The sequence below is a fragment of the Chelon labrosus genome, assembly GCF_963514085.1.
Source record: "Chelon labrosus genome assembly, chromosome: 20".
NCBI classification, from domain to species: domain Eukaryota; kingdom Metazoa; phylum Chordata; class Actinopteri; order Mugiliformes; family Mugilidae; genus Chelon; species Chelon labrosus.
Genome location: NC_140353.1, coordinates 12,275,372 through 12,296,381, shown reverse-complemented (window position 1 = coordinate 12,296,381; position 21,010 = coordinate 12,275,372). Strand labels below are relative to the sequence as shown.

Sequence of the window (21,010 nt, the reverse complement as noted above, 5' to 3'; positions counted from 1 at the left end):
GATTTCACAACACATGTAATGTACTCAACAAGATCACTTTGCATCATGTGCACTTTTACTTCTACTTTTTTTTTTTTTTTTGCATTAACTCTCTCATCAGATCAAATGGAAACATTATTCCTATTTCCCATTGGCCTAAAATATCCAATTTTTGTTTTACATCCAGCTCTCGCTTTGTGTTTGTTATATGATGTATTTTAGAGTTGCTGGCAACAACAGCAACAACCAAAGACTTTCCAACATGAGATGAGTTTAAAATTTAAGGAAGAACCTAAAACCATCGCTGCAGCGTGTTGTTCATGAGGGAAAATTCCAGTTCAAATGACCATCTGACCATACATTTGTATCCATGTATGCTTTATTTGTATCGCTCCTCCCTCTGGCATCAGCCGAAGCAAAGTCCCCAATCTATCTTTAGTGTTTCCTCCGTTGCACTTGAGGACAGCCGACGTACCAGTGAGCAGTGAGTCTGAGACTGTGTGACACTGTCGTCTCAGATCAACGTGATCACGGCAAAACATTAACTCTGATCTCGTTTCCTTCTCTTGTCTCTCTTCTATTTTGAGGTCAAGCACACATAATGAACATTGGCAAAGAGTCTACCATATATCAAGTATTTCAACACTTCAGTCCTTCATACAGACCTTTATTGCTTCCACTTTGACATTCACTCCGTGTTATCCAATCCACACATTTCTCATCAATCATTTTTCTGCAGATTTCAATAAAATAATGATAATAAAAAAATAAAATACTCATGTCTTTGGTTTCAACTTGCTGTCTGTTAAACTAAAACACAATATGATTGGTAGCAACATGCAGCTTTTCATACTCTAAGTGTTATTCTTACAAACAGACCAGTTTCTTGTATATTTCACAGACACAGCGTCAGTGTTTACAAGCTGGTGACTCCAGTGATGACACCTTTGTGGAAAACACAGGTGGTTAAATCAGTAGGATGCTCTGATCATGCAGCCAGGAGAGTATGGCGGTAATAAGATGGGACACATCAACACCTGCAGATGTTTTCACAGACACTGTTTGGGAGATGTGTAAACGCAGTTCAGCACCATGACTCCTCGTAACTGTGTTCAAAAATATAAAGTCTGCTTAAAATACTCTAATTAAGTTTAATTCATATTTACAGAGAAATTTCCTGAAGTGTTTCCATAAATCTCCATCAACCAGCCCTTCAACACACTCCATTACTACTGGCACTGAAATCACTGTTCGTCACAGAGCCGTCTCCACACAGGATGATCCTCTCCGTATGTAATAACGCCTCACTTCCCTCCCGTCCTCGCTGCCATCGGCCCGATGCACAATTAGAACAGGGAAGAAGCTAGCGTCCCTGTAAGTTGGTGGACTGTCACTGAGGGCCAGCTGGCTGGAGTCTGAGCGGCAGCACTGCTCGTCCACGCAGCAGGGCTCCGTCAGGTTGCTGCTGCGGCTCCTCCACAGAGCCACAGTGCGATGGGAGCCGTACATGCGGCAGAGAGAGAAGCGAGACGTGTCCGAGGAGAGGTGGGAGTGGAACAGGGCTCGGCTGCAGGAGAAGATGGAGGAGCAGCTGGAGCTGGTGACCGTCCTCCTCCTGCCTCCTCCGGCCCCTTGTTCGTTGACCTCGCCGCACTGCTCGCAGTCATCCTGGCTTTGGAGGGCTCCGTAGCTATCGGCAGTCTGGCTGCTGTCCAGCAGGTAGCAGTTGGAGGAGGAGGTGTCTTGTAATGAGTCTCCTGTGCTCATGTTGATCAGCATGGCCTCTGAGTAGCTGGGAATCACCTGGTGGTTGCAGCGGATGTGCCACTCCATTTCAGTGCTGTCCAGTGTGTCGACTCTTGGAATAACACAACCAGTGTTACTCCCCACGGGCCTGTCTTCATCTAGAGGAGAGGGGCTGCTGTGGGTGTATTCCAACCCAAACAGTTTCTCTATGCGGTAGTGAACATAGGCAGTACGATACTCGGTGAGCACTCTTAGAGGCCAGGACAGCATGAGCAGAGCTGCCAGCCAGAAGGCAACCTGGGAAGTGTACCAAGGCATCCTGTCTGGATCTACGTAGGCTATCAGGTTTTCTCTGAAGTCCATGTTCTTCAACAACATCCCCTCCCGGGCCTCCATGTAGTCATCCAAACCTTCGATCTCAGAGAAGAACCTGGCTCTCTGGTTGAGGTAGTCATTTTCTGGACCGGCCTCTGTGAAGCTGAAACACTTGGTGAAGCGCAGGCGTGTTGCTGGATGTTCCTCCAAGCCTCTCAGGTCACGTGACACATCTTTCATCCCACAGTGGCTGTAGTCGAACTCGCCCTCAGCCACATGTGTGTTGACTCGCTCGTGGTACACCTGCGTGGTGGTGTAGGTGTCCCCGTTACGGTATCGGGTGACTTGCCGCGTCCGTCGAACGAAATGGTAGCTGATGGCCTTCCACCATATGCAAGGCTGGGACTGTCGCATGCGCAGCACCCGCTCGTACACGCTGTCCACGTCTGCTTTGCACTGCAGCTCGCTCCTGGCCCTGCAGTGCCAGCACTCCACCATGTACAGCACGTAGAGCATGAGCAGGAAGGCGAGGGGGATGTAGATGTAGCCGTCCGAGCAGGGGCTGTCGTGGTAGATCATAGAGTGTCCTCCAACGCCAATGCCGGAGGCGCCCCGCAGGGAGGAGGTGAAGGAGGCCGTGAAGGAGGAGGTGAGGGCGGAGTTGAAGCTGATCTTGGTGACCCGGGTCAGCTGACACCAGGCCACCGCACCCAGACAGCTGTACATGAGGAGGGAGAGCACCAGGCAGCGCCAGTGGGACTCCCAGCAGACACAAGCACCGAGAGACTGCTGGACTGGACGCTGCTGCAGAGTGAGGAGAAAGAGAAAGATACGAAAATGAACAAAAAGAAAGAAATTAAGAAAGTTAGATAAGACAAATAAGAACAAGAGAAGGAAATATACAATAAAAGAAATGAAGGAAAGACAAAAAGTACAAGAAAGAAGGAAAAATAGGAAAGAAATAAGAAGAAATGTAAATATAAGACGAGAAAGAAAAAGAAAACAGAAAGAAAGACATGTAAGAAAAAGAAGAAAGATGACATAAGTGAGAGAAAAAGGATGAGATAAGAATGAAGAAAAGAAAATACACAAAGAAAGACAAAGGTAGGAAAAAAGAAAAGTAGCAAACAACAAAAAGAAAGAGATAGGAAAGGAAGAAAGAGGGGGGATGAGAAGAAGGCACTTAGAGCGATGAATGAACCCTGTAAACCTGGCAGTGATTTCATGGCTTGCAGCAGAAATGCAAATGAACAGAGCCTCACTATAAATTGCGGCGTTTTTCCAAACCTAAGCACAAAGTAAATCAAAGTAAAGAGAGCTCAGTGGAATTCAATTAAACCGAGCAGAGTGTCCCAGCGAGGCTGTGCGTCAAAGCGGCTGACAGATGAATATTACTGAGGTGTTTTCTCACATGCATCTCTGAGATGAGTCTAATGTATATGAGGACAAATATACCTGCTAGTGAAGTTGTCACATTAACGGCATACTCATGTGTGTGTGTACACAAGCTGACAGAGGGAAAAAGAACAAGTTATTGGCTTATAAAGTTACACACATGTAGTAAATAATGGTCCATTAAATTTGTTTTTAAAGAATTGTGAGTGGGTTTAATGGTGAAAACCAAGCTAGATAGAGCTTTGCTATGACATAATATGTTAAAGAGGACACTTTAATAACAAAATTATCCAAACTAAATGAGTTTACGATCTACACAGAACCTCATATGTATGTTCAGGTTGAATAAATCATGACACTAACTGAGAACGTGCGCTATTTTCTTTCAGCTCCATGTCTAATCCCCACAAAAAACAACCAATTCATCAAGCAGTTGTTACTTTGCATCGACACTGAATAAGCTAAATATATTTTATTTCTACTACATCCTCCAAAATTTCAGGGTCACACACACACTAATTTGCACTTTAATGAACAATATATTGATCACAAAGCTGTTAGTTGAGGACAGCAGTAATTACTAAGACATCAAACCACCAGTTAATAAATTATTATACATTAAATCAACACTATTTCTTTTGCTCTCATATTTGTTGCACTTTTACTTTTGATAATTGAATGTAAGACTCCACCTTGGGTATTTTTATATGGCGGTATTGCAGCTTGAATGCTCCTCTCATTACTGCTTCACATCTCTGCACTTATCTGCAGAGTACTGGCTGCTTGTGGCTCAGAAACAGAAAGTGCTCACATTTGCAGTACTGACCAGCAGTCAAATGCTCCCATTCAGCAAAGACTCTAGCTGTAGGCCATTTCATCAGTAACAGTACAAGAAGAAGCTAGAGCGTGCGCCTTCATGCATAAAGAGAGTAAACCAGGATTAATTTGATGCCATCTTGTCAGGCACATCTACGTCCGAATCTAATATCTCTTCTCTGTCTGCTTCTTGGTGGTGACATTCTTCCACATGACCTCCCGTGTTGCTGTTGTCGACTACCTCTGGTGGTTTATGGAGTGAAAGGATTTATGCTGACAACCAGCCATCCATTACCGCCGCTCACACTGGGGTGAGGTTGTCACACACTGACGATTCCACCTCAGTTATTTATGGAGGAAACAGGGATTCGGTCCTCGCGTACTAGGATTGGGCGGACGTTTCACTAGTCCGAGCCACGTGACAGTTTCAGTTTTATACAGGACATTTAAGCTAATATCCACATGCAGTTTTGGTCAAGTCAAAATAGATTTTAAGCAGCTGAACTAAATCGGCTGAAATTAAGAAATGTAATGTGTGAAAAGGTTCAGGCTGCTTGTAACAGAGCTGAACAGTGCAGCTGTACATTCACCAAGCAGTTTATCGCACAGATGATCTGATGACAACTCATGTGATTCCTCTATCTGTCCAAGATTTGCTGCATTGTCTACAGATGGTTCAGAGCAAGTGCTTCAGACTTATTTTAGTTCAGGAGCAATACACAGCCCAGTTTGATCTAAAGTGGGCCGGACCAGTAACATAATACCATAATAACTTCCAAATAAATGTTAAATGTTCACATTTAATGTAATATTCTTTTAAAAAACAAGTTATGAACAACCTGAAATTTCTTCTTCTGGGTCTCAGTGTTGTGTTATGTCCGCAAGTCTCACTAAAACCGCACAAACAAATTAGAAATAGCAGAAAAATCGCACTTAATGTCTTCTATGTAATTTCTGTACTCTGGCGGTATGTTTGACACCCCTGGTTTTAAAAGTAACTACTCAGTGACGGTTAAGACAGAGGGTGACTGCAGACATAAGCAGGTAAACAGATCAACGTCAAAGTAGGGCTTTGCAAAGCATCACTGTCAGCTGGGACATCATTTCTTGTCTATACAACTCTTTCCAATATGCAGAATACATTCATTCACCAGTGAGACTACCTCTACACATCACTGGAGTCTGCTGCCGCTGCGTGAAACGTAATATTCTGACATTTCTGCAAGCAGAGATGCTGTTTGGCTGCAGGTGGAAGCAGATGATGTTGCAGAAAGGATTACAGAGGACTGAATTAGGAGCCAATCAAAATGACTTCTAAATTAGCTTATTCAAAAGTGAAAATAAATCTGAGGGAATCAGTGTGCCTCTTAAATAGCAAGAACAATAAATCTGTGTTTCTTATGTATTATAAGTATTGGCTTATTTTTCTAAAAGTCATTCAGTCATCAGAGCTGTCATATATTACAGAGAAATTACTTTATATGCGAGTGGGTCGTTTTAATTATATAAAAAATAAATAAATAACGTTTTTCTGCCATGTCAGCACCTACCTCCTCCGGGACATCACTCTCAGCCTCCTCCTCCTCCTCCAGCTCCTCTCCCTCAGCATCATTGGGACCGCTGGCCGCCGTGTCCTCCGCAGAGTCCTGATCGGAAGAGAGCATGCTGCACTTCTCGCATTTCAGAGAGAAATTACAAGCTCAGTCCTTTTTATTCACTTTCTGTGCTCCAGATATACCTCCGTTTGCTCCCCCCTTTTGTGCTCCCATCAGCCTCACAGCGTCTGGGCCGGAGCCAGCAGGCTGCTGCTGCTGCTGCTGCTGCGGTGCGGAGCGGGAGTCCCGCGGTACTCCCCGCTGTCCGGAGGGAGGTGGGCGGGGTTGAGGGAGTTCACCGCAGCAAAGACAGCAGATGTTCACCATGGTGCAGCTTGTTCTCTGAGGACAGTGGTCGGCTGCCGCAATTACCTAATAAACCCACATATCACTTGGGGGGAAAAAATCCACGCAGTGTGCTGGTAAACGTAGACACCGGTACTGTAGATACAGAGGAACGAAACAACGGGGGGAAGCGTTTGGCTGCAACACAGACGACAGCACATCCCAACTTCCGGTTATGTTTAAACAAATCGTTTAACTGTATTTCACAATAAAAGTAGTTTGAGTTGTATTTCTTCGATATTCAGGACAATAATACATTTGCCGCAAAGAAACAAATGTAGACAAAAACATCATATCATATTTGAAGTCTATTTCTGCCAACATTCACATTAAACGTGACAAAAGTAAGAAAGGCTAATAATAAAAAACAACTAATAAATAAATAGTTCTTTATGGTGATTTCTGGTCTTCTATTTATATTTGAGTTTTTTTTAAAACCATACAATTTACATAAACCTTTGTTTAAAAACCTTGAACTTCTTTTTTTTTTATGTTTATTAACTTTGACAGCTCATACCAAGGATAATGCTTTGAAATATTGCCAGTTCTGCAATGTATTATTGGAATTATATTAATGTATTGAATATAAAGAAAGTTCAAGCCGACTGTGCAGTATTTCTCTATAGCAGATCAGTCTCCGCCCTTGCTTTGGAGCAGTCTAATGAATTGATGGCTTAAAAACGTCTCATATTAGTGAAGCAGTTTATATTCAGTGAGGGGAAAAAAGCAATTATCTCACAAACTATAGTGGCAGGACATAACAAATCCGTAATTTCCTAATGGAAGTTTCTTGGAAATTATCGCACAAATTTGTTTATAATATATTGATTTCCTGTGAAGCGCATTGCTGCCACGCCAGAAGAAAAAAAATAGCAAGTTATCACATTATAACGTGATAGAAAACTGAGTGATAGCAAGTCAATCTGGAAAGTTTAAAAGCGTCTATTTTCCCCACGGTTCGTGACAAATAACATGGACGTGTAAAACAAAATGTTGCCAATATTTATTATTATTTTTATTATTTAACTTTTAATGATAGTTTTCGCAAATTTAGTCTGAAAGTTTTATTATTTCTGAAGCAAAACATATTTATACCGTAAATACTCATTAAGCTTTGGTTGTACTTCCTCGTACTCACCGCTGGGGGCGCTGCAGGCAGTCGAGCCTCTCTCAGCTACACGGAACTCAGTTTGTCCCTGGAAACATGGCGGAGGTCAGGCAGTGTTTTGGAAGGGGGACGCACAGATTTGCACGCAAAATATACAACCGCTATCTCCTGGAGAGCCCGAACAAACACGGGGAAAGTGCAATACAAGCTTCGTCTCTCTCGGCTGGGTTTTTATTGGATGACACTGAAAATGACGGACTGTACAGAGCCCAAAATACTGCTGGACTATCACCTGGCAGTTACGCAAGGTTGAAACCGCTGCTGGGTTCTGCAGAAGATGTTTGGAAACCCGGCAGTGTCTTAGATAAGTATTACTATTATCCTAGATTTAAAGAGTATTCACTTTCTAGAAAGACCCAGGTACAAATTAATGAAAGAAGTGTCGATTTATACCGGAGATACGACGAGTTATTGAGGACTTTCTCCAGCTCTCTTCCTCGACAGCAGCGTCGGCGTTTCTTTGGAGACTATGGCCAGTTTGTATTTATCAGGGCGTACAGTGGCAACGGAACCAGATCTGAGCCTCTGTACAGAACCAAAACTGGCTATTACGAAATCCTGGAGGTGGCACCCACTGCCACCCAAGCCCAGATAAAAACGGCGTACTACAAGCAGTCCTTCGTCTACCACCCGGACAGAAACCCCGGCAGCGAGGAGGCCACTGTCCGCTTCTCCGAGATCAGCGAGGCATACACGGTGCTGGGAAACAAGGGGCTCCGGAAGAAATACGACCGGGGGCTGTTGAGTCTATCGGACCTCAACACGACAGCCAGACCCTCCGGCAAGGACTCCGCCGGGAGCTCAGCGAAGCCGCACGCCGGGGGCGGACGGTCCGTCGGGGGCGCGGACAGCCGAGAGAGCGTCTTTGCTTTCGACCGGTTTTTCAAGTCCCACTACGGCGAGCAGCTGCAGAGACAACAAGAAGCACGGTTCCGCCAAGAGGAGATACTGAAGAAGAAACATGAGAGTATAGGCGACAAGAAGCTGAGCAGGCTGGTGGATGTTGGAGGAATCACTCTGCTGGTGGTGGCCATGGCTCTGCTAATAAGTTTAAAATAAGCATGAGGTTAATCGACAAGAGGGAAGAGTGGGGAGATGGACTGAACAGACTCAGGTGTACTTTTCACACTAGAAAGCTGAAATAAGTAAATTGTTTCATTGGTAAATTTACAGGAAATTAACTGGCAACATGAATTGTTGTGATGCTTTTCTGCTTTGTTAAATGGGACAGTTAAAATTGTATATTTAGCTCCTGGACAGTTAATTGATGAAAACAAACAATTTGAATCTATCACCTTCAGTTTTAGACATGGGCATTGATCCTTCTTTTTTTCTGTGGCAGCACAACAAGCTAGTTGTAGCCCTAACTGTGCATATGAGCAAGCATGCACTGCAGGGCAGGTACGCCACACCGCCTTCTGAATACATTACTAATCTATTTGTTGGGGGAAAAAAAAGGTTGATTATGATTTTAATCAGAAATGACATCACATGTCAACAGAGGAAGCGTTCATTGGTTGATTTGCAACTGTTTAGTACGACGGTTCAGCTCCTTTGGCTTTCATAAAGTCATCTCTGAGGCAGGTTTTATTACTTTTAATGGTCTTGCAAGTTTCTTTTCACGTGTTGCTATTTATGAAATATTTATAGCACTGTAAGTAAGGGATGAGGGAATCTGTCTAGTCTGTCAAACAGGCTGTGGTCAGATTTTAAAGAATGTGCCTTCGATGATATTTATTGTGAAAATCAACAGGTATGTTGTCCAAAGATTTAAGAAATAAATCACTTCTGAGCAGTCCTTGTCAGAGCACAGGGAAATAAATGTTGTTTGAATCCTTCATTATCATTAGCACTGATTTAAAATATGAAACTATTCCCAGGATTAATGGAATAGGTATAGACCGTAAGTTTTCATACCACATAATGCTCAGCCTCAGTTTAAGGTAAAATGCCAGAAAAGAAGACAAGATGACAAAAAAGACCCATCATGACTCGACACACACTTAAGTCTCATTTAAACATTCAACAACAAATACAAATAGATGTAGTGCATTCAGAAATTCACAGTTAAATTTAAGTCAGTGCATATCAGTAATGAACTCTGGCCAAATAACACCTACAGTGACCAAACAAACAAATACAGTCGACATATTAAAAGTGCTTGCGTTAAAAAATAAACACTAAAATCCATGGAAACAATTCCAGACATGCCCACTTAGTAAAAGACCAAATTAAGTTAACCCTTGTGTACCATACTGTACTGTTTGTGGATGAAAACAGCCACTAATTATTAACTGCTGTAAAAATAAGGTTAATCAACCTAGGTCCTGATCAAAACTATTAAATATTTAAAAAAAGATTTAAAATTTTAACCCTTTAAATGCCAGTTTAAAAAATAAAGTCACTGATATGGGGAAAAATACACACAAAATGACCTGTCTTTAATATAAAAAATGATCGCAGACAGGAGATTTTTTATCTGTTATCACAGTCTTCGATATGTCAAAGATTAGTAACATCAGTGACTTTGGCACATATTTAGTTTTTGTGTAGCATCAGATTTTCAATAAAAGTTAGTAGCTGTTTTCAGTCACGAACAGTATGAAAGAGAAGTAAATTTGCCCACAGTGTTATTGACCTATTGAAAATGTTGAGATCATATTTTCAAAATTCATGTAAAATTAAGGTTCCTCCCCAAAAATCATTCCATTTGCTGCAAGTTATGGTCAAATTTACGGGGAAAAAGTGACTCCTAGTGGCTGTTTTCATCCCCAATGGGACACAAGGGTTAATACATGACTTTAAGTCACTATAATACTTGAAGAAACGAGTAAAGTCATGATCACGGTTGAGAAACTCTTGCAAAAAGTGTCTTAACTCGTTATGATATGAATGCGTCTGCAGGCCTGTCTCAGATAACCGGGTTCAGGGCGTCATAGAGCCGCTGCACTGCCAGCTCCACCATCTCTCTCAGGGAGATGTCCTCTGTGCACTCATCCTCGCAGCACACCGACTGTTGGGGAGGAAAACATGTCAGTCACAAATTCCAACATCAAATGCATTATTCTTTGTTTTAGCTTGGTGCGCTGAAATCCTCTCACCCTCGTTTCCAAACAAATCTGAACCGTCTTCCCGTCCACCGTCACAGAGATGTTAGTACCGTCGTTAAAGTCAACACATTCAACACCAAACATGTCCCTAAAAGAGAGAAGACACAGAAATACTGATGACTACACAAGTGTTTATTTGGGGAAATTCATTCATTCATTCTTTTTAGACTGCACTCATGCTAGTATAGATTTATCGTTGCACTCACTGCAGCATGACTTCAAGCCTGGATTGGAACACATCCATGTCCACAATGGCACTCTGGGTCTCCATGACTGTTAATAAAACACAAAGTAGATTGTTGTGGCATTAACCAGACACAACGTATTACAGCTTTTGTTTGTTAAGAAAAACTGGTTCAAATTACCCTTTAGTACTTGCATAAAAAGACTCAAAACCAAAGATGAATATCACAAAAATACAAACCCTTTTGAGCCTTAGGGTTTGACTGGACTTCCAGTACCACCGTGGTGACAGCGTCGGCATACATGTCATTTAGAGGGTTAGCTATCCACTGAAACAGGAGCAAAAGGAAAAGGGTGGGTGGGTGAATTTCAGCAGTTAAAACACAGAAGTCCCATCCTATATGTGTGCGAGACAGTTTAAATCTGCAGCTGACATTAGGCCAGGTTTTGTGCCTCTGTCTTAGCCTCAGTGGAGGTTTAGTTGTTTCAGATTCAGATTCAGAAAACTTGTACAAAGATGCTGTGGCACAGAACAGAACAGAGACTGAGCCAGTCTATAAAAAAGGCTAAGATGTGATCTCACCTCCAGCAGCACCAGGCCGGCCTCGTGGACCAGAGTGATGTTTTTAAAGACTTTCAACGTGTTCTTCTCCGTTCCATCCAGCTCTTCCACGTCACCTGAAACAGGGAGTTTGGTGAAAGTGAAAACAGTTGTACGTTATGGTCTCACATAGCTAACTTCATTTTCATACCGTGTGTATCAAACTGTATTGTAAGTCTTACTAGTGAGGTTCCTCAGATGGCAGACAAGCAGAGAGTAAGGTCCAGTGAAGGGGATGGCCTGGGTCTGCTTCACCATGCTCATGGCCAGCTCTGTGTACGCTGCAGAACAGACGCATCAGGTCATTACAGCTCACAGCAGTGACTACTAATTGGTTTAAACCAGCAACACTGTAGCTAATGTAGCTCAGATGAAAGAACCTAATGTGTTTAGTATTGATTCCTACAGATTACCGAGCACTGATTTACCTAAACCTCCCGGATTCACACCGCTAAAACGCTCAGGTAGGAGATTAATGGTTACTTACTGGACAGGTCAGAAGGATTGAGGATGTGGTAGTTGAAGTTCTTCTTCACCAGTATGCCTGACACCCTCTGACCCTGCTCACACTTCTTATCAGCCAGAGAGCCCATCACCTGAGGAGGGGAGAAGTCTTCAGTAACTTCATTCAGTGTCCTGCTTATTTTCAGGATTGTATTTCTGTGTTTGCACAGTGTCAGGAACTCAAAACACAAAAATCACATGATAAAAATGAAGACTGTCTTAACCTTGGCCAGCTTCTCTCCTCTGAAGTTCAGTGTAACAGCTTCTGTGTTTCGAGGATTATGCACTTCAATGTGAACTTGGTCGTTATCCTCGTACTCCCTGATCAGCGCAGCCTTCAGACGGGCCATCTCATTCTGCTCCCCATGTACAAGGATCTGTGAATTAACACCTCAGCTATTATTAAAGATGGAATTAAATTGCATTTAAATTTACAACAGGAAAAGAGAGTTTCACACAAAGCCACACATTTCTCTTTGCCCCCTCCTACCACATGCGGGGGCTTTAGAGCCCGGATGAACTCGCTGGTCTGCTGGTAGTCAGTGTGGGCAGAAAAGGAGATGTAGTCCACCGACATCTTCAGCTGCAGCTTTTGTCCTGACATGGTGGTGATCTCCTCAGGCTCAGACATGATATGCTGCAGAAGGTACACATTTTCATTATTAATTAATCTGCCAATTGTGAATTCATGGGATGTCTTTAGTCTTTCAGCTTTAGGGTTTAAAAATACATGCTGCAGACAGTCAATTAATTTATCATAAGCTCAAAATAAGTTTTCACACTTGTCTTCCTGTCGTGCTCTGACCTTGGCGAGTGTGCCCTCCACACAATAACCAGCGATGATAACTCCGTTCCTCTTATCGGTGCACCAGCTCTCAAAGAGCTCCCTGGAAAGTCCGCTCTGCATCATCCCCGGAGAGGCCATCACCACACTGGGGCCGATGTCATCAAAGTGATCCATGCTCTGGAAAGAACAGACACCAAAGTTATAGATGCTATGAGACGACGAGCGGTAACTAAGCCTAAAGAGTCTGGGTGTCTGTATTTGTATCGATCTCTACCTTTAGATTGCTGATGTGCTTGAAGACAAAAGGGTTGTTGATGTTTATGGCCTTGCGGATCTTGTCGTTCATTGCGTTGACATAAGTCTGGTACACGGCCATGCACTTCTTGGCCAGGGATGAAGCGTAATAGATTGGGATGTCATGGAGCTCTGGGTGGTTCTGCCAGTACTCATCTACAAGAGAACATGAAGCATGGACTCCTTTGATTGACAATCAATTAAATGAAGGTGCAAGAACTTACTGAATGACAATGCAAACAGAAGCTTCTAAGTGTCAGATGGGATGCTAGGACAATAATTAAGCATAGTATTAAAGCTGATGGTGGTGAAATTGCCAATCAACACGTTCTATCCACATCAGAGAGTCAACCATAAATTCTAACCCAATATAAGCAGTAGCTCCTGGGCCCGCCCCAAGGCGAACACAGGGATTAAACAGCGACCCTCTCTGTTGACAATGTCATGGACTGTGTTACAGAACCGAGCTTCACGCTCCTCTCTCTTTTCGTGGATGTGAGTGCCATAGGTTGACTCCTGCAGAAAGAAAAATCGCAGTACTGATCATGTTGTGAACAACTAAAGATCCTATTAAATTGGTGTTTAATATGAATTATTACATCAGAATAAGCATTTATTCTTTCGTCATACTATGATTAAGATGTCAGGTTTGACACTGGGGATCTCAGCTGCCATTAGATGCCTGTCTTCTTGTCGGGAGAAGTCTCCTGTGTACAGCAGCTTTGGAGGGAAAAAGAGAGAGACAATGGATTTATGAGTGCACATTATTTCTATAAAGTAATCGAGCTTTACTACACAAAAAAACAGTGATTTAAAACACAATCTTTACTTTGACTCCAGCTATTTCGATCATGAACATGGCAGCTCCCAGCACATGACCAGCGTGGTAGCACCAGAATTTGATTCCAGCCACCTCCTTGACCTCGTGGAAATTTATGGTCTCAATCTTGTCCATGCTCTCCTCCAGGTCAGTCTCAGTGTACAGCATGTCATCTGCAGAGATGTTGCTGTAAGGAAATAAAAAAAAATAACCGAAAGATACAGTGTAATTCAGTGAAGAAGAATGTCTTCTGAGGAGATGAGCCCCTCTGCTCCTACCTGACTTTGACGTAGTCTGACAGTAGCCAGCGGTAGATGGCTTTAGTGGCGTGGGTCATGAAGGTCCTTCCTTTAAAGCTGGTCTTCTGTAGGAACCAGGGCAGAGCTCCACAGTGATCCAGGTGGAAACTGATAGGACACACGCATCAACAAGAAATATTAGCATGATCTATAATATAATTAAAATACCATAATTTGATCAGAGAAAATTCTGGTCATTTAATAATCTAAAATAGTGCAGCAAATAACAGAGAAGAGGGAAGACTCACTGGCTGATGAGCAGCAGGTCTATCTCAGCTGGGTCGATCAAGTCTATGTAGGGGAGAGCGTCCATTCCCTCTAAACCAGGGTGAATGCCACAGTCCAGCTGCAAAACACAATGTTACTTTATTTATTTCACTCACGACTATCCGCTCTTTATCAATGTTACATTACACAATAAAATAATACATGAGGATTTTACAATGTGCAAAAATAAATAATAAAAAAACTGCATGGTGCACCCTTCACATAAATAATAAATAATAATTTAGTTATCCCTATTCTTACATTAAAAGAAATACTTGTAGGTGTGTGAACATTTTGAAAAATATTTTTTATCACTATGGAGTCATACAGCAAACAACACATAATTACCATAATTTTCCTTCCTTTGAACTCCAGGATAATACATGACCGCCCAACCTCCTGCCCAGCACCACTGTAACATAAGGAAAATGGCATTAAAGCTAACCTTGCATGTATTTGTTATTATAGTGATATAATTGCAGCCATTTAAAAATATTTATTCATACGCAAAATATAAATTAACTCACAGTGGACGAATTAGGAGCTGGTCGCTTTCCTCGGCAGGGACAATAATATCTAATTTGCGTTTTGAAGCCATATTTTCTAAACGTTGAAGGTCAATTTGAAATAATAAAAAAGAAATCCGGTCATATCATATTTGTGCTCGCTGAATGAACGGGAGGGGGCGGCCTCTCGCAACGCACACTTCCGGTGGCGTGTGCAAAATACCGCCGGGTAGAATCAAGAGCGCTGGCGAACGTTCCGAGACGGCTGTTAAACGCGTAAAACACCTAAATGCAAGGGGCAACGGCTGTCATTATTAAATAACATTTGCGTATAATTATTTTTTTAACACTTGGAAGTGTATTGACTTAAAACTGCACAGTATCCACAGGCATATCGGCTCAATATTTAACTTTTGTATAAAAAAAAAGTTTTTTCCGTTTACCACTTCGCTACGTCCCCTTTAAGTGGCGTTGGGTGTAGGCTTCTAAACTCAAAGAGAAACCGAGGAGTCAAACTGTAAATAGAAAGCGTACTTGAAGAAAATTAACTCTAAACGGTACGTTGAAGCCACCGCGGTACAAACAGGTATGCTGAATTTAAGTTAGCCAACATAACTTACCAGAACCTCCCGTGAAATTATCAACGCTGAAAATGAATGCGGCGGTGGGCATTTAAGGTGGAGAAGTTTTATCCAAACATTTGCTTCTCTTCTTTTTAGGATGTGGCCACAGTGTGTAACGAGCGATGTCTTCTGCTTGAGTATGTGGGTGTATGTGGGTTAGCTAGCGGTGTTTAACTAGTTAGTTGGAGCTAGTTAAAACCTGTTGGTTCTGGTGTATGATGGGACTCATTTATATTTTTCAACTGTTCCCATTCCTTCACTTTATTTTTAATATACATCGTCCAACTCTATAAATCAAACATTTGTAGTCATATTTTGCCCTGATGTGATATATACCTGTTACAGTATGTTACAGTAGCAGGTGTATCAGATAAACTGGTTTCCGGTTTAACTGGTGCCTCCCTTTTTTTTTTGGCCTTCGTTTGCGGTTATGTCTGGTTACTATGGTAACCCGTGTAATTACCATGGTAACCCGTAGAATTACCAGAATTTTAGCGACTAATTCATTTTTATTTATCGTCAGCGTTATAAGCTGTTAAATAATGAACATTTTTACAGTTTTATTATGTGTATATTTGTGTCGTTTTATTATTTTAGCCCTTTTAACATTTTCTTATGCTTCTGAATAGAGCAACGTGGCCACACCCTAGTTTTGAACGTAAACAACACATTTATCTTTAAATGAAGACGAACAAACTCTTAAAATATTTCATGTGAATTGCTGTGCAGCTGTCACAGTAACGACCGAAGCGTCTATTATTCAAATTTTAGACAGAGCTATGTCCCACTTTTAATTATTCATTGTCTCTGTTGAGACATGAGGAGGCAGCTGTGTGTTCAACACCGTGGTCTCTGTCATGATCCAGGTCGGAGGGGCTGGAGGGCTGGATGCGGTCGTCATGGTGAAGGATGTTTCGGAAAGTCAAAAAGCGCCACAGCAGCAGCAGCTCGCAGAGCAGCGAGATCAGCACCAAAAGCAAGGTACGGCGGGGGCACGGAGATGCCACTGTCCTGTACTGTCTTTAATTCATCCAACTCTTGTTTAATATTTCCGTCCCTCTGCAGTCTGTTGACTCCAGTTTGGGAGGACTTTCCAGATCGAGCACCGTCGCCAGCCTTGACACAGATTCCACCAAGAGCTCAGGTCAGTGTGGCAGCCGGTAAACGCATCTGAACCTCATCACCAGCTTTTACTTCCTCAAATTGATTGTGTGTTTGATTTCCTTTTAGGGAACAGTGCGTCTGAGACATGTGCGGAGTTCCGGGTGAAGTATGTGGGATCGATTGAGAAGCTACAGTTTGACATGAGCAAGACCCTCCAGGAACCTTTGGACCTCATCAACTACATTGATGCTGCTCAGGTAAGACGCTGGAGCAAGATAAGGACACATTTTAAGCGGTAAGGGCTGCGTGGTTCACAGCAACGTCAATAATTTATTTTGGATAAATATCCTGCTTCTTCTCGCAGCAAGACGGAAAGCTGCCCTTTGTTCCAGGAGATGAGGAGATGGTTCTCGGTGTGTCCAAGTATGGAGTCAAAGTGGCCTCACTGGACCAGTGTGTAAGTAGCAAAACTAAAGTGAAAAGTCATTGATAGACACTATGTCAGTGGTAACCTGCAGCATTTTTGGATCATCATACTAATCGGTGTGTTTTACTGTATCCTCTGGACAGGATGTGCTGCATCGCCACCCTCTCTACCTGATTGTGCGTATGTTGTGTTACGATGACGGCCTGGGAGCAGGGAAGAACCTCCTGGCTCTCAAAACCACCGACACCAAACAAGAGGAATGCAGCATCTGGGTGTACCAGTGCAGCAGCTCTGTGAGTAAACTAAAAAGAACAGGTTTAAGATTGCGAAAACGTCCACTGCACTGTCACTAAGTGCTGTTGTATCCCTCTTCTCCTGTGTGTTTTCTGTCATCTCTCTGAACAGGAGCAGGCTCAGTCCATTTGCAAGGTGCTGTCGGCTTCTTTTGACTGCGCTCTGACATCAGACAAGTCCTGAGGCCGGTTCAGAGCAGAAGTAAAACAACAGGAACGCCAGCAGTAGCTAATTAGAAAAATAATACAGCAGCATTGTGATTGCAACCATTTCCCTCTTTTCTGATAATCAGGAGGGGGAATTATTTTTGTTAGCTAGCAGGACAACACGATTCCAGCCTTCGTGTTGAATCCCTGCAGCTCTTAGGTACTGATACTTTTCTCTCGTTGAGACAGAACTACTGTGAATTCGTCTTAATCATTTCCTAGTCGCTTGTTTTTTGCCCTTTCAAAATAAAATTAAAAAGCAGAAAGGAGGGGAATGGTTGCATTTTAAAAAACGTTCAGTGTGCAGTGTATATCAGTGTAATATTAATCATATTTAATTTAAATCATGGTACGTAATGTTGCAACTTGCAACCCATGTCAGCACATAATAATTCATGGGAGACGGTACAGACGGATCAGATTTGATTAACGGTTTCCTTCCACTCAGATCCTTATTCAGGTTTAGAAATCCATTTGTGTGTCTGTGTGTTTTTTGTTTTCTAACAACAGTATTGGTACAGAAGCGTGCACTTTTTGACGTTACACATAGGCTTTAACTTAACCCCACATGGTCGGATTTCCCACTCTGTTCCTCATTTTTGTGACTTTTCAATTTTCAGTGACTTGTTTGAGTTTAATTTCTGTTTACTGCAAACACCCAGTGGATTTCTCGGTACCAGAAGCTTCTTGCATTGTCTGTTCATGCAGAGGTTAAAGCATTAGATTATGTTAGATTTAATGACCCCTAAAAGATTTTGTGGGAACAATTTGTTTACAGTTGTGGTACTAACTTGACTTCACCTCTTACAATAAATACTTTTTCCACAATGGTCCTTTAAAAAAATGTTTTCCAGTGGGAAATTAAATGAATTTGATCTGGTATGTCTTTACATTTGTCTTTTATTTAATGAATTGCCACAGAGTGATACTACATGAACAGTTTCTTTGGATATTTCTTTCCCCACAGTACAGTGTATTTTTATACACTGCTGCACATTTTGAAACATGAATGAATGCAGACATGCTGAAATACTCTCCATCAGAGGGAGCTCTTGATACATAATCCGGCTTCTAGTTTTAAATAGACCAGTCAAATGTGGTTTTAAAAATGCAGATGATTAATAGTGGTTTTGTGCATGAATTACTAAAATATTGAAACAAAACATTGACTACCAGGAATATTGTTGTGAAAGTTGGTTTCTTTACTTACACAAATGCATCATAAACTCCAAAGAACCAGACCAGGGTCTTGCATCGTTTCATATTTTATTATTCCAGTTTTATTTTCCCATTTACTTGCACAATAGAGTTAAGAGTCAATGTAGTGATCCACAGACAGTTAATGAGAATGAATTATGTTCCCAGTTGTGTGTTCACAGGTGTCTTTACACCACACACACACTCACTCACACACAGGTCCAGCTGAGGTCGTATCTGCCACAGTGCATTAAAAGACATTTAGCGCCCAGTTTCTTTTTTTTTTTTTTGTATTTTTTTTTTTTGTTTTTACATTTAAATATCCACAAACAAAACCAAATCTATTTACACAAATAGATTATTAATAGATCTTCCTGTTTCCAGTGAGTTAATATTAAACACGGTGAAGAGGGAGCATCAGCTACGATTTACGTGCTACTCTTCTTGTCATTCACGTATCCACGGAAGGCTCTGGTTTCAGGATAAATGCCTAAATATCAACAATATGAACAGAAACAAAGTTGCTCTGCAACTAAAGTGGAATTAATTACACTGTAGGTTTTATATTTATCTCATTACACATTAGATAAACTCATCTTTCTACATCACAGGACCCCAAAAATGTACTGATATGATGCTCAAGCTGCAGGAAGGATATTGTTTCTCTCTGTGTGGCTGTTCAGAGAGTTAGTTTAGCTCATTTATGAAAAGAAACCTGTCAAGAATATGAGAGGAAGCAACAAAAGTTACAGCTAACTCCTGCTTTTTTTTTATCACATTCTCACAATCTCTTATTTCCTCTTTATTTTAACATCATTCGCAGCTTAATCTGTGCAGGAGACACATACACTCACACACACACACACACATCTATTCCTCTAATAAGGCAGATGACAGGCGAAGACAGCCTTAGGTGTCAGATCTAGCATTAAGGTAATTACTGGCTGCTGCAGCTTCAGTCAGTGTCAGCGTTTGACCTAAAACACTTTAGGAGGAAGAACGGCTTGCTAAAATGTGTCTGTGAGAAAGCATTAGCGCGAGATGCGTGACACTGAACTAATTTGCAGCTCTGTCATTTCACGCACACGTGAGAAAGTGGCCTCTCCCAGGCGTGGCGAAGTCGGAAGCAGTTTCAACATGCAGCGTCCCTGTTGCAACGCCACTGAAACAGGGACAGTGAAGCGCTCCCTTGGCTTGGGTGCAGCTTCCAGCATATTCCAGGGTTTACATAGCACCATTAGGAAAAAAACCTCCACACGGGAGGACTACTACAGATCTGGAAGGTTTGCACTTATAAGCGGACGTGTAAAAATCGCTCATGCACAGATGCGGAATGTAAGCATGTTGACTAAGTTCACATTTACAGTTGTTAGTAAGTTAAAATACACTGCTGTAATCTCCTCCGCCCCATCACTTTAAGGGCTGTCTGTACAATGCAGATGATGTGAAAAACGGATGAACACTGTACATTCAACCTCATGTTGTGACAAGGATAGAGACAGGAAAAGTGCATTTATTGCGCTTCACTACAAACATCTTCTTTTTTTTCTTTTTCTTTTTTTTAAATTTTAATTTTAGCTCCCCTGTCAGTGACATTAACCGCAAGCTTTAAAACCACACAGCCCCTCGAGTCCCCCTGCGTGACACCCAGACTCGCCGTCTTCAGCGGTTGCCATGACGACGCCCGCACAAAGTTTTGCAGCCGATGCGGTGGTTCAGCAGTGACACTAAAAAGAGCTCATTAAAGATGCCAGTGAAGATGATGGTGATGATGATCGTAACAAAACGCTGGGACGACGTTTTGTCGGCCGGCGGAGCAGAGACGATGGGGGGAAAAAAAAGGGGGACGTCCCAGCACACTTCCTGAGACGCGGCGTGACCTTTCAGTCGGCGATGAAGTGTACGAACGTAACGGGGAAGGCTCCTCTTCTCAGCGGGTCGCCCTCGATGTGGCCCAGCTGTGCAGTAGAAAGACAGAGGAGAGGTCAGAGGACGACAAAAGGCAGACTTTTATTTCAGAGCTGGAGTCACATGGGGTCTCAGTTTATTCACGAGGCTTAATTTGATAGAAATGCTAAAATCGTTTGATTGCTTTCAACAAATTAAGCCATTTTAATCACACATATGATACTAAAACACCACTGAACATACAAATAGGACTGGGGGATTATAGAACAAGAGAAAAATTAAGTTTCAGTGACTTGCATTTTTCACCTGTACGTGTGATCCAGTACTGATTCACAAAATGCAAAGCTCCATGTTTGGATTTGTGCATTTTCTAGGCACAACTGTGCAGATTTGGACTCATTTTTATATGCAGACTGTGATTAGTTGCATAAAAGGGTAAAGTTCAGGATCCGCTCACAAAAAGTTTGGCACACAAAACAGAAAAAAATGAACTGAACTGAATCAACAAATTATGGTTTCAG

General features: G+C 42.2%; 5 protein-coding genes across 5 annotated transcripts in view; 2 read left to right on the top strand and 3 right to left on the bottom strand.

Moving 5' to 3' along the window:
* Nucleotides 1–637: 637 nt before the first annotated feature.
* LOC311505679 (transmembrane protein 151B) lies at nucleotides 638–7,773 on the bottom strand. Its single transcript, XM_084569371.1, has 4 exons — nucleotides 7,753–7,773; nucleotides 7,330–7,387; nucleotides 5,802–6,218; nucleotides 638–2,844 (listed from the first exon to the last, which is right to left on the bottom strand). The coding sequence occupies exons 3-4, from the start codon at nucleotides 5,913–5,915 to the stop codon at nucleotides 1,234–1,236; spliced, it is 1,725 nt and encodes a 574-aa protein (XP_084425497.1). The 5' UTR covers nucleotides 5,916–6,218; nucleotides 7,330–7,387; nucleotides 7,753–7,773; the 3' UTR covers nucleotides 638–1,233.
* Nucleotides 7,396–9,498, top strand: LOC311505113 (uncharacterized protein; the record flags this gene model as incomplete). The annotated part of the gene is made up of 1 exon (XM_084568516.1): nucleotides 7,396–9,498. One exon carries the CDS (start codon nucleotides 7,396–7,398, stop codon nucleotides 8,416–8,418), a length of 1,023 nt encoding a protein of 340 aa, XP_084424642.1. The 3' UTR covers nucleotides 8,419–9,498.
* A 408-nt stretch (nucleotides 9,499–9,906) lies between these two features.
* Nucleotides 9,907–14,822, bottom strand: LOC311505631 (cleavage and polyadenylation specificity factor subunit 3; the record flags this gene model as incomplete). The annotated part of the gene is made up of 18 exons (XM_084569300.1): nucleotides 9,907–10,372; nucleotides 10,461–10,557; nucleotides 10,676–10,742; nucleotides 10,894–10,981; nucleotides 11,236–11,330; nucleotides 11,436–11,534; nucleotides 11,741–11,849; nucleotides 11,982–12,134; nucleotides 12,248–12,394; nucleotides 12,563–12,721; nucleotides 12,819–12,994; nucleotides 13,204–13,354; nucleotides 13,469–13,558; nucleotides 13,668–13,845; nucleotides 13,937–14,065; nucleotides 14,206–14,303; nucleotides 14,573–14,636; nucleotides 14,752–14,822. 18 exons carry the CDS (start codon nucleotides 14,820–14,822, stop codon nucleotides 10,271–10,273), a joined length of 2,073 nt encoding a protein of 690 aa, XP_084425426.1. The 3' UTR covers nucleotides 9,907–10,270.
* Nucleotides 14,823–15,225: 403 nt separating this feature from the next.
* On the top strand, nucleotides 15,226–18,261 carry itgb1bp1 (integrin beta 1 binding protein 1). Its single transcript, XM_084569301.1, has 7 exons — nucleotides 15,226–15,316; nucleotides 16,220–16,334; nucleotides 16,419–16,497; nucleotides 16,584–16,714; nucleotides 16,822–16,914; nucleotides 17,028–17,177; nucleotides 17,290–18,261. The coding sequence occupies exons 2-7, from the start codon at nucleotides 16,263–16,265 to the stop codon at nucleotides 17,359–17,361; spliced, it is 597 nt and encodes a 198-aa protein (XP_084425427.1). The 5' UTR covers nucleotides 15,226–15,316; nucleotides 16,220–16,262; the 3' UTR covers nucleotides 17,362–18,261.
* A 305-nt stretch (nucleotides 18,262–18,566) lies between these two features.
* The window catches only part of asap2a (ArfGAP with SH3 domain, ankyrin repeat and PH domain 2a), a 51,069-nt gene continuing 48,625 nt past the window's right edge, over nucleotides 18,567–21,010 (bottom strand). Inside the window, exon 28 of the mRNA XM_084569299.1 lies at nucleotides 18,567–20,539. Within this exon, the coding sequence (XP_084425425.1) occupies nucleotides 20,465–20,539 (75 nt within the window). The 3' untranslated portion in view covers nucleotides 18,567–20,464. The remainder of the gene's footprint in view (nucleotides 20,540–21,010) is intronic.